The sequence below is a fragment of the Natator depressus genome, chromosome 27 (assembly GCF_965152275.1).
Source record: "Natator depressus isolate rNatDep1 chromosome 27, rNatDep2.hap1, whole genome shotgun sequence".
Taxonomy (NCBI): Eukaryota; Metazoa; Chordata; order Testudines; family Cheloniidae; genus Natator; species Natator depressus.
Genome location: NC_134260.1, coordinates 11215334 through 11226539, shown reverse-complemented (window position 1 = coordinate 11226539; position 11206 = coordinate 11215334). Strand labels below are relative to the sequence as shown.

Genomic DNA, 11206 nt, shown 5'->3' with positions numbered 1-11206 from the left:
GGAAGAAACTGCCCCTGTGGGCAGAGGATTCCAGAATTGTCCATTATGAGTTTCTTACCCCTTCCTCTGAAGCCTCTGGCACTCACCCAGATGTATTATTGATCTGATCCCGTAGCAATTCCTACATTTCTAAAACCACAGTCCCCTCCAGACACAGCGCTATTTCTTCTGATTTAAAACAGGGCCTCCTCAGTCATTCCCCTATAGTACATCCCCAGCTCCTAGAACCCGCTCGCTTCACATCTTTTCATATGGCCCCAGCTCCTGTCCCTTGTAATCCCAGCCACATATAGCTTCCTTTATGGCCTCACCCCCGCTAGAGCCCCAGCAGCCCCTTGCCCTGACGGCCCAACCCCCATCTAGGCCCCCAGCAGCCCCTGATGGCCCCACCCGTCTCTAACCCCCCCAGCAGCCCCTGGCCCTGATAAGCCCCACCCCCTCTAGCCCCCAGCAGCCCCTGATGGGCCCTAACCCCCCGATTTAGGTCCCCAGCAGCCCCTGATGGCCCCACCCCCTCTAGCCCCCAGCAGCCCCTGATGGCCCCCCCCCGATTTAGGTCCCCAGCGGCCCCTGATGGCCCCACCCCTTCTAGCCCTTGGCCCTGATAAGCCCCACCCCCTCTAACCTCCCCCCCAGGAGCCCCTGATGCCCCACCCCCCTCTAGGCCCTGGCCTGATAAGCCCCACCCCCTCTAACCCATGGCCCTGATAGGCCCCACCCCCTCGAGCCCTTGGCCTGATGGGCCCCACCCCCTTCTAGCCCCCCCTCAGCCCCGGATGGCTCCGCCCCCCTCTAGCCCCTGGCCCTGATGGCCCCTCCCCCTCGGGAACTTCTGCTGACGGCCCCGGCCTCTCCATCCGCTTCTCTTGGCCGCCCTTGCCCAGCCCGGCCAAACGGGCCAATCGGCGCGCGGCGCCGGAGCCCGGCTCAGCCAATCGCCGCGCGTGCGGCGGCGCCGGCGCCGGCCCAATGAGCGCCGGGCGTGCGGGGCGCTGCCAGCCAATGAGTCTGTGCAGCGGCGCGGCGCGGGCCCGGCTCAGCCATATCCCTCCGCCCGCGCGGCTGCCCGGCCCCTTCCCCCCCCGCTCCGCCTAGTCGGTGCGCGCGCGCTCCCCCACCGGCGCGGCCCTTTCTCCCTCCGCCGCCCGCCCGCCCCGGGGTCCCCCACGCACCAGGAGCCAAGAGCGCGAGCGAGCCAGCGGGACCCCGCCCCGTGCCGGAGACGCGCCGCCGCCGCCATGGAGCTCATCACGATCCTGGAGAAGACGGTCTCGCCGGGTAGGGGCCAGCACGTGGGGGAGGGCCCGGGGAGCGGCCGGGCGGCGGCCGCCGCCGAGCCCCGGGAGGGCGCGGCCGGGCCTGAGGGGGTGGCCGGGCCTGGCGGCGGGAGGCCGGGCTGGGAGGCGGGCTCCGGGGCAGGCCGGGCGTGGGGCCTGCCCCGGCTGGCGGCGGGGGGCGAAGCCGGCCCTGCAGCGGGGCTTGGGGAGCGGGGGGGCCCGAGGCCGGGCGCTGGATGAGGGCGGAGGCCGGGCGGAGGCGCTAGGCCGCGGGGAGCCCGTTTGCCCCGCGCCGGGCCGGGCCGGGGGGAGAGGAGCGGGGGGGAGGGGCGGGCTCGGGCAGTGACTGACTCCAGCTCCCCCCCACCCCGCAGACCGCTCCGAGCTGGAGGCGGCGCAGAAGTTCCTGGAGCAGGCGGCGATCGAGAACCTGGTGAGCGCCGCGGGGCGGCGGGGTCCCGCGGGCGGGGAGCGCCCCGCCCTGCCCCGCGCAGGCCGAACCGCCATCAAGGGCGCAGCCCAACTTGCCGGCTGCCAGCCGGGGCGGCGGCCGGCCAATGGTGACGCGCCCGGGAGCCGCGCCGGCCAATGGGGGCGCGGAGCCGGGGCGGGGGGAGCGCGGTAGGCTGCGCGGCAGGCTGCGCGGCGCTGCGTGCGCCGCGACGGGGCCTGCGGTCCATGTGGGGAGACCGGGCTGCGTAGGGTGCGCCCGGAAGAGGCCCTGGAGCTGGGACATCACCCCCCCCCCCCGTAGGCCCTTCACTTCCCCTCTGTTCCCCCCCGCCCCATGCAGAACCTGATCCTTCATCCTGCCCCCTTTATCTTGTGCCTGCCATGCTGGGCCTGTACCCTTCTCTGCCTGCTCTCAATCCCCCCCCCCGCCCCATTGCTCTCATGGGCCGGTACATTCCTTCTTCCCTTTGCCAGGCCTTCTGATTGTCTCATTCTTGGCCCTTCATTTTCCTCTTTGCTCTTCCACTGTTTGGATCCTGTTTACCTTTCATCCTACCCCCCCTTTACTCTTAAGAGGACCCTCACTCTCTTCTGAACTAGGCGCTTCTCCCCTCACTCCTTCCCCCCCCCCCACTTGTCTGTGGCCCAGATAAGGTGGAGGTGGGGGATGAAGGTGTTAACACTGTTGGGGTCCACTGTGGTCCACTGCCCTGGGTGGAGTTAGAGCAGATTTAGAATGCATTTAAGGGAAACGAAAGGCTCCGGGTCACTTTGTTCCAGAGGGAAAGGGTACTCAAAAATCTGCAAATGACACACTGCCATTAGTGTGTTGTGAACTCTTAGCATCGTCTACACATGCACATACTAAAATCAAGGGAGGATTAAGTTAAAAATATGTCCTACCATTAATGTATGTTGTGTGTGTAATCAAGGCACAACATTACAACCATTACTCTACAATAAGGGTGTATGGATCTGATTCTTAGAATTGCTATTCTGCTTTCATCCTGGAGGCAATCTCTGGTTCTTTGTGTGAGTGATTAAATATGGGTGAATTATTGCATTCCTCTTTGCTACTGTGAAGGTTAGCTGTCACTGACTTGTCTGATGGATTGGAGGTTAGAAAAAAAAATTGGGTGTTTAATTTTTTGGCAACCATATACATTCTTTCCTCTCCACCAGCATAAATTGACAGCCTATGCAGGTTATTTGTATGTAATTTAATGTTAAAGGCTTGTGAAATCTGGTAATCAAAGTTGCTTACAGTTTCACATTAGCTCCAATTCTCTGGCTAACTGTTTAATGAATCATTGCCCTCCAGTGAAACGCGAGTTTTTTCTGCCCTTATTTTGGGGCTCTTGCTGAGTCTTCCACACGCAGAAGCATTGCAGGAAGCTGTGAGTACACCCCAATTGGGTTTGGGTTTGCAGTCTAGAAAAATTAAATAAGAAATTCTAAATTAGAATTGTGATTTTTGGGCCTAGAATGAATAAAGCTGTTGTCAGTAGTTTAAAAAAAACACCTAACCATTTGAGGGAGGCAGGCGAGAGAATAAAGAACTGGTGACTGCTGGCTACTCTTATGTTTAGTGGATTTTCCTGGCATAGTCTTCATCAGATATATGGCATTTTGGGAGTTGAGCCCACTGTTTCCCCTCAAAGGATGTGTCCTTGCAACACTTTCACTTTCTATCCCAAAAACATTCCCTTCCTGAAAGCTTCCCCCATTTTTAATTTAATCCAGGCTTGCAAAATTTTGTGTCTCAAATATTAATACATTTTTGATGGATAAGTAAACTTAGCTTTTTCATTATGGTAAAAGGTGAACCAAGTAGATTTCTTGCCTTGGGCATTGCATTTTTTAGGATATTTTTGCAAGACTGATTTAGCTTAAAATGGTGGTTTTAAACTATATATTTGTTTACAAACGCTGCAGTTTGGGTGTTAAAACAGATTCTTTGATAGCTTTATTTAACTTTTTTAGGTGATATTTTGGACCATGAAGAACACAAGTTCCTCTGTCCTCACTACCTGCTTAAAAATGGCTGCATAGCTACTTTTAGGTAGTCTTTCTTAGGCCCTGGTTTCCACTAGAAATTTAGTTTGTATTAACTATGAGTGCAGTTGCACCAATTTAAAAGATTGGTTAAATGCTAGTATAAAGTAGAGAAAACCCTTTCAGAAAGGCTTGATTCCACCATGTCTGAATCACTTTGGTATGAATTGATATTGAAACCAGTGCAGCTGCACCGAAAAACACACACACAATTTTTAGTGGAGACAAGGCTTTGGTCAGTCTTCGCACAAGAGTCGCACTAATGGAGCTCTTTCTCCATACCACACAAAGCAGAAACGTATCACGTGTCAAGCTGTCAAATTGCGAGTAGTCCGAATCCTAAAGACTTTTTCACTTGTTACCAAAACCAAACAGTACAAATGCAGGTATTGATAAACATACGTTAAATAGCCCTGCGAAAATGATATCTTTGACTTTAGAGAAATTGTGTAATAAACTTACTCTTACAGAAATATTTTACTGTATATAAAGCTCCTGATTTGAGCTTTTAAAAGCATTAAAAAAATTCCAAAAGGAAACTGGCTTGGTGCTCCCCTTGGAAAAAAGAAATATTTTTTTATTCGACGTGACATTTAAATTCATGTTAGTTTTAAGAACACAGACAGTCCTGGGTGATATAGGCCTTGGAATAGGACCTGAGTGCTTTATTTAAAGGCCTACTTTAAACAGACAATAGGATTGTGAAAGGTATCTGAGTGTCTCAAGTAATCTGAAAAAAATCCAACAAAGTCACATCTAGTTAGGTTGCTTTCCAGCCGTTCTAATTAGAATCTTAACGTTCATAATCTTGGTATAAAATACAGTCATTGTATGGTAGCAGCAGTATGCTATTGGTCAGATACTTTCCAAATTGTCCAAAGAGTTTTGCTCTTGTTTGGTTGGGTAAAAATTTAATTCTCTTTAGTTAGAAAAACCTAATGGATCGGATTCAGATTAAGAGCAGATTATGTGTTTGTATCCATTGATAAGCAAGTTTTCTTCTCCTGACCCAGCCCACTTTCCTTGTGGAACTGTCCAGAGTGCTGGCAAATCCAGGGAACAGCCAGGTTGCCAGAGTTGCAGCTGGTTTACAGATCAAGAACTCTTTGACGTCTAAGGACCCAGATATCAAGGCCCAGTACCAACAGAGATGGCTTGCAATCGATGCCAATGCCCGCAGGGAAGTCAAGAACTATGTAAGTAACTTCTGTACTTCAGTGAATTCCATTTTTGTCCATTCACTTCCAAACAGCTTGTCACTTTTCCCACAATATGGCTGAGTAATGAACATTTGATTTATTTCTCACTGTTAGAAAAATCGTTACTTTTCTTACCATTATGGAACAATGAACCTCATTTGTACTTAATACTTTATGTTGCTGTAGCACCTTTAATCTGAGGAGCTGTTTCACAAGCATTAAATTGCAGAACACACCTGAGAGAGAGCTCAAGGATAGGAGAGGGAACAAGTTCACCAACTCCGTAATGCAGCTATCTCTGGGGTAGAACACAGCACTGTGGGGTTTTTTAATTTCTCGTAAACCGAGGTCTAGGCCTGTGTTGCTTTAGTTCAGGGGTTCTCAAACTGTGATATGTGTACCCCTGGGGGGTACATGAGACCTCTCTGGGGGGTTCGTGGGAGAAACTGTGTAATGGTGGATTTTATTTATTGCATTTTCATAATAGGCTGCATAGATGAAGCTTTAAAACTCTGGGGGAATTTGTGTTATAAAATACGGTAGTTAATTTATTTCAAGATAGACCAATGAGAACACAGACACTGACGTACAGAGCACTCGCCTCCAAACGCCATACACCATGGGTTCAGTTGCCCAGCAACTGTCCAGTCTAACTGAGCTCGGAATTTAGTCAGGGTTGTTTTGGGGTTTTTTTCCCCAGTTGTATATGTCCACTGTAACTACCTCTGTATGTAACAGTAAAATATGGGCAAATGGCTAAAGAACAGGTGGTGTTAGGAAGAACACACAGCGCATCAGTGATGAGAATGGTGGGGGTATGTGGGCATCTGGTAGATCTGGAACAGGGTATTTCCATAAGAAAAGTTGGGGAACCTCTGCTTTAGTTAATCCTCTCCAGTGCTTGCAGCCTGGTACGTACTCTTCCCGATCTCATCGTTGCTAGATGTGTAAAATATGTGGCCAATGTCTACTTCTGATGCTTAAATAAGCAATGTAGGATAGTGCTTAGGGAAGAATAATATGTCCAGCACCCGTTAAGATAATGTTAGAGGGTAGGTTTTTCCACCTCTGTTCTGCTACTAGTTTTTCTCTTCCTTACCATGGGAAAAAAGGTGGGATTTGCTGTTGGAGCATGGTGCTTGAAGGAAAAGTTATAGGTGAGGTTTTGGGGCAAAAACTGAGACTGCTTTTGTATTGTGTTAAAGCATTCTTCAGAAGCATATGAATAGCCAGATAGAAAGATTTCTGAATGTTGAACTGTGATTCCAGACTTTTTGGAGGATATAGTTTTCATCACTAGTAATTTACAGATGCATTGGGATTTGATTTTTATTCTTCATACTTGAACAATTTCTTCAATTTTTTTTTTAACCGTGTTAATTGTAGCTTCCATTGTGAAGTCTCTGAGACAGGGACAGTCTTTCTGTGTGTACGCTGGGCCTAGCACACTGTGGGTGTTTACAGAATACAGTTAAAATAGTTACCTAAATTCCAGGTGCTGAAAGCTACCGCTAAGTTTTGTAAAGATGTGGAGTGTCTTTGTGATTTGTCAAGCTAAAAGCTATTACCTTTGTCAGAGGAGATGGCAAGAGATTTTAGTTGTGCCAGCAAGTGGTTAGCATGAAGAGACATAATGCTGGCCTGGCAATAATGACTTTCCGACAGATAACTGCTATATTCTTTAATGACAATGGGTCATTTGCTGTCAGCCAGAGTGTCCTTTGTGCTGGTTATCTTTTTGACTTTTGAAGATGTATGTGCACTTGGATCTATGCAGAACTTTATAGTGGGTACATTCTGGGTGCAAATGGACTACCCATTCTGCATAATCATTTGTCTCGGATAATTGGTGTCTTTGAATGTTTAACACTTACGTAGTATTCTCCAGAGTAAGGTTGGATGATTAGATATTGTGTGATAATTTAACTTTTTTCAGTTATTACTTTCAATGGGAGGGGAAGGGGGTAATGCTGTTTTGATGTTTTTGACTTCAGTTGTCAAATGTGAGTCAGGAAATTTAGTAGCTTTTGTTTCTGGTAATAGTATAATTACAAAATAACAGATCCCTAGTTTAGGAGCTGCAGTGTTGTAGTATATTGAAGGAAACTCATCAGTTTCATTTGCTTTTAATACTGTCCCTCCAAAGAATTAAAGTAATAATCCTTTACCTATTGTCATTGGATCATCTGGTGCAAGTGATCTACTGAGAGAACTTTTTGATTTAAGATTCCTGATGACTAGCTTTCTTAAAAACTTGGAGAATTTTCTTATTTGCACTACCCTTTTTCCTGTTTAGAAGTTAAGTGGGAGTTGTGACAGGGCAATTTCCTGTGATATCTTTGGGAGATCTTATTGAACTAAACTTAAATAGCTTTGGAGTCCATTGTATTATGAATGAAAAGTGTATATATTATTGTGGGATTATATGTAACTTATCTGGGGAGGAGACTTGGCCAATGGAAAACCGGAGAAGTGTCAAAGTACTATTTTAAACAATATGCCATTTAATTTTGTTTGTCCCCAAGTTCCTTCTTACCTGGGTTTCCTAGGAGACACCTGGATTGGGTGGGGAAGGAGTGAATGCAAGTTCCCACCTCCAGACCCAACCTTTTGAAGCTACACCCTGAAGAGAACCATTATCTGACTGATAACATGTTCATGGTCTCTAAAGATCAAAGACCCAAGCTGTGTATAAAAAAAGATTGAGTTATGAATATGCTTGTTCTGGGCTAAAAGCTGGTAAACCCTTAATAGGATTTAAAGGGCTGATTGCCTGCCAGAGCCCTTGTTGGCGTTGGGGCGGCGGGGGTGGGGTCATTTCTGGTAAGCTTATTAGCGTACATGTGGGTTTTTACTGTTTTTAATGTGTTTTCTCTGTAATGCTTTCACTTTAAGAAATAAATGTACTCGCTTAGAGAGGGCTGTGTGGTAACTTAAAACTGGGCAATTACAAAGCCTTTGGAGTGAAAGCAACGTGCAGATGCTGACCAATTAAGGCAGATTGGTTTGCTGGGAAACTCTCAGTTTAGACTGGGGACTGTGCAGCATGGAAGAACACTGATCAGGATGGAGAAAGGGATGCCTCTCCATCCAAGCGAGATGATGGCTGGGAGCCAAAAACCTAATAGTGGATGCGTTTGCTGGATCACGGGGGGGTGCAGTTGACCTAAACTGTGACAGGAATGTGTTGACCAATTGCTACTGTCTGATTATCAGTAGCCTAATGTGAAATGAGTTGGTGAATCAGTCGCATTTCCATCATAAAATCACTTCCACATTTGGCTCCAGCCGGTATTGTGAATACCAAAGATTGAATGGCCATGGAAGCTTTTCCCCTATTCCTAAAGGTCAACTAAGACAATAGTGGTAGGTTGCTTGGGAGAACCTTGCAATACCACCAACATTGCTGTACCTATTGTATGGATAAATGGAAGATCTAAGTATCCCAGGCTGAGTGCCTGCAATTAGTAGAATTTTTTTTTTAAAAAATGGAAGTTATTTGTTGAAGTGGAGAGTACAAAATGTCTTTGCTGCTGAACAAAGACTAGGACTGTTCAGCAAGTCAACCAGTTAGAATAAGCAGAAAGGTCACAATAATTTGTGCGATACTGGTCAGCCAGAGGCAGTTCAGTGCTTCCTATTGGGACAGTTTGACTTAGAGATTCAACTGTAATAGAAATTTAAAATATTATTCACCCCCACTCAAAGATAATCTTCTCATAAGCTGTCCAGTTATATTTTTGATTTGGAATGCCATTTATCCAATTTTTTTGTGATTAATTTTTATTCGTTTTCATAATACAAAGAGGTAAATGACTCCCAGCATATATATGTTTACCAAATGCTGCCCATTTCCCAGGATATCCTATGCAGTTATTCAGCTTTACAACTCATCAAAGCTGCAAGACCAGGCAATAGAGAATCGGACAATATTACACAGGCATAACATGTTAGGGCTGGGGGGGGGGGGGAGTAACAATTTAAAAAAGCTTACATACACAGGCAAAACAAGGAAGGAGAGGGTGGAGGGGTGGGAAGTTGGAGTGGAAGAAGCCGAGAGGTCAGGTAGAATGGAAGTTTAGCATTGTTTGAGCTATCTCAGCATTCTTTGTCAAGTGTATCAAGAAATGGGGTCCAAATTACTTCAAATTCATGTAATTCTTCTCTAAGTTAAAAAGCTTTCTTTTGCTGATGATTTTTCTGATTTATAATCTTATAGCAGACAAAGGGGAATTGTTCCCTTCCTGTTTCATTGTATATGGGCACTCTTCACAGAATATGAAGGGTGCCTTTGCGAAATGTATGGAATCATGCAGACAAATCCTGCTGCCTGGAGGGGGTAAACAACTACCCTGTTAATATAGGGGAAACTCATTTCAGATGCTGGGGTTATATGCTTGTTTGTAGAGAGAGAGAGAGAGAGACAGAAAATGTACCTGTTTTAATCCATGTTTGTGGGTAAAAATAAAATTGATCAGCTAACTCATGCTAGTTAAATTTGCTATACTCTCTCCCCTTCCCTTCCCTTCAAGTAGAGATCTTTGTTTCCACTCTTCTTATATTGGGTCTCTGATATCAAATCAACGTGTAGACTATGAAATTGATTTGGAAATGTCTGACTAAATTGCTGATGTTTTCTCCACAGGTGTTGCAGACATTGGGTACGGAAACATACAGGCCCAGCTCAGCCTCACAGTGTGTGGCTGGCATTGCTTGTGCCGAGATTCCCATGAACCAGTGGCCTGAACTCATTCCTCAGCTGGTAGCTAACGTTACAAATCAGCATAGCACTGAACACATGAAAGAGTCAACGTTGGAGGCGATTGGTTACATCTGTCAGGATATTGTAAGTGCGTTCTCTTGAATATATGGTATGCAGTGTCTTTGCTCACCCTTTCTCCCTTCTAAACTTGTTTTCTCTAGACAGCTATTTGCAGTCAACTGCAACAAACCCCTATAGGCTGTTTTGTTGCCTGCAGGTTGAGGATGTCTATACTAAGAGTTAGGCAGCAGAATGATTCCCCACAAAACCCACGGATGAGACCAAAGTACAAAGAGTGGCATCTGAAGGAAGAATTGACCTGGTTTCACGACATAAATCCAGGTCATCTTTACTAAAGTGCAGATTTAATCATGGAGTGTGCATGGTGTTCAGCCTGTGGAGATGGGTGCCATTTTCAGAACCCAGATAAATGTCCTGATGAGTAAAATGATTACAACTAAGTGGTAAATGCTTACTGAGGTTGTCTCTGGGGACTCGAAAGTCTAAATTATTTCATTATATCACGGGCTAGGTATCTTCTATATATTGACCAAAATATTTTGCTCTGTACAGCACCTTCCTGCCAAGGACCTTAAGAAAACAGCGGTCACAATTTTTGTGGACAACTTGTTTTTAGTATCAAACTGTGTTCTGTATATAGGACAAGTGGCTGATCTGAACTGCACTTAAAAACCCTGTGTTCTGACCTAAGGCTGAAAACAAAAACTGGCTTCCTGCCTGTTTCTGTGTAAATGCCATTGAATGGTTGTTTTGCCCCTTATTACACTTTGGAAAGAGTACAGATGTGCTCCTTCTGAAGTGTAAAGTGCAGTGCATCTAGTTCATCAGAGCCAGAGAAGTTTATAAAAGCAGTGCTCTAGTCAGGCAAATTTTCTGCGTGATGGCTTTCACAAGGAAAGCAGGAGGTCCGCTTTCACTTTTCAGTCTATGGTCAAACATCTTGTCAGTCAGTGTGTAATAGGATAAACATGTTTTCCCCTTCTACTGCTATTCATGCAGCAAGTGGGATATTTTAGGTGGTGTCCCTTTTACAGGAGAAAGGATGGAATATTGGAATCAAAGTTTGGGAAGCTTCCGTGGTAGACGGAGAGGCCTGAAGAACGTGTAATGACTGCAGAAGGCGGGTCCCCTCCTTGAAGAGGAGAGAGACAGGGAGCAGGCAGTGAGGGAAGCCTCATAGGGTAAAGTGAAGAAACAGTATCAGAAGTGTCAGTGAGGACAGGGAGTGGAAGAAACCAACAAAAATAAGGCAGGAGGAGAGACCAGAGGAAAAACAGATTTTGAAAGCGACCTGAAAAGATAAGTGTGCCTCTTGCTGCACTGAGTGTCTGAAGGGTTTGAGTTGCTGCCTGACTGATTTGAATTGAAAGCTAAAAATTTTTTCAGTAATAAGTTCTGGGGCAAGTAAACAGGCTTGGGAGGGAAAATACGGATACTGA

General features: G+C 46.5%; 1 protein-coding gene across 1 annotated transcript in view; it reads left to right on the top strand.

Annotated features, from left to right (window-relative positions):
- The first annotated feature begins 1153 nt into the window (after positions 1-1153).
- Positions 1154-11206, top strand: part of KPNB1 (karyopherin subunit beta 1) — a 33627-nt gene continuing 23574 nt past the window's right edge. The window contains exons 1-4 of the mRNA XM_074940988.1: positions 1154-1278; positions 1652-1710; positions 4799-4981; positions 9630-9830. Coding sequence (XP_074797089.1) covers positions 1239-1278; positions 1652-1710; positions 4799-4981; positions 9630-9830 — 483 coding nt within the window. The 5' untranslated portion in view covers positions 1154-1238. The remainder of the gene's footprint in view (positions 1279-1651; positions 1711-4798; positions 4982-9629; positions 9831-11206) is intronic.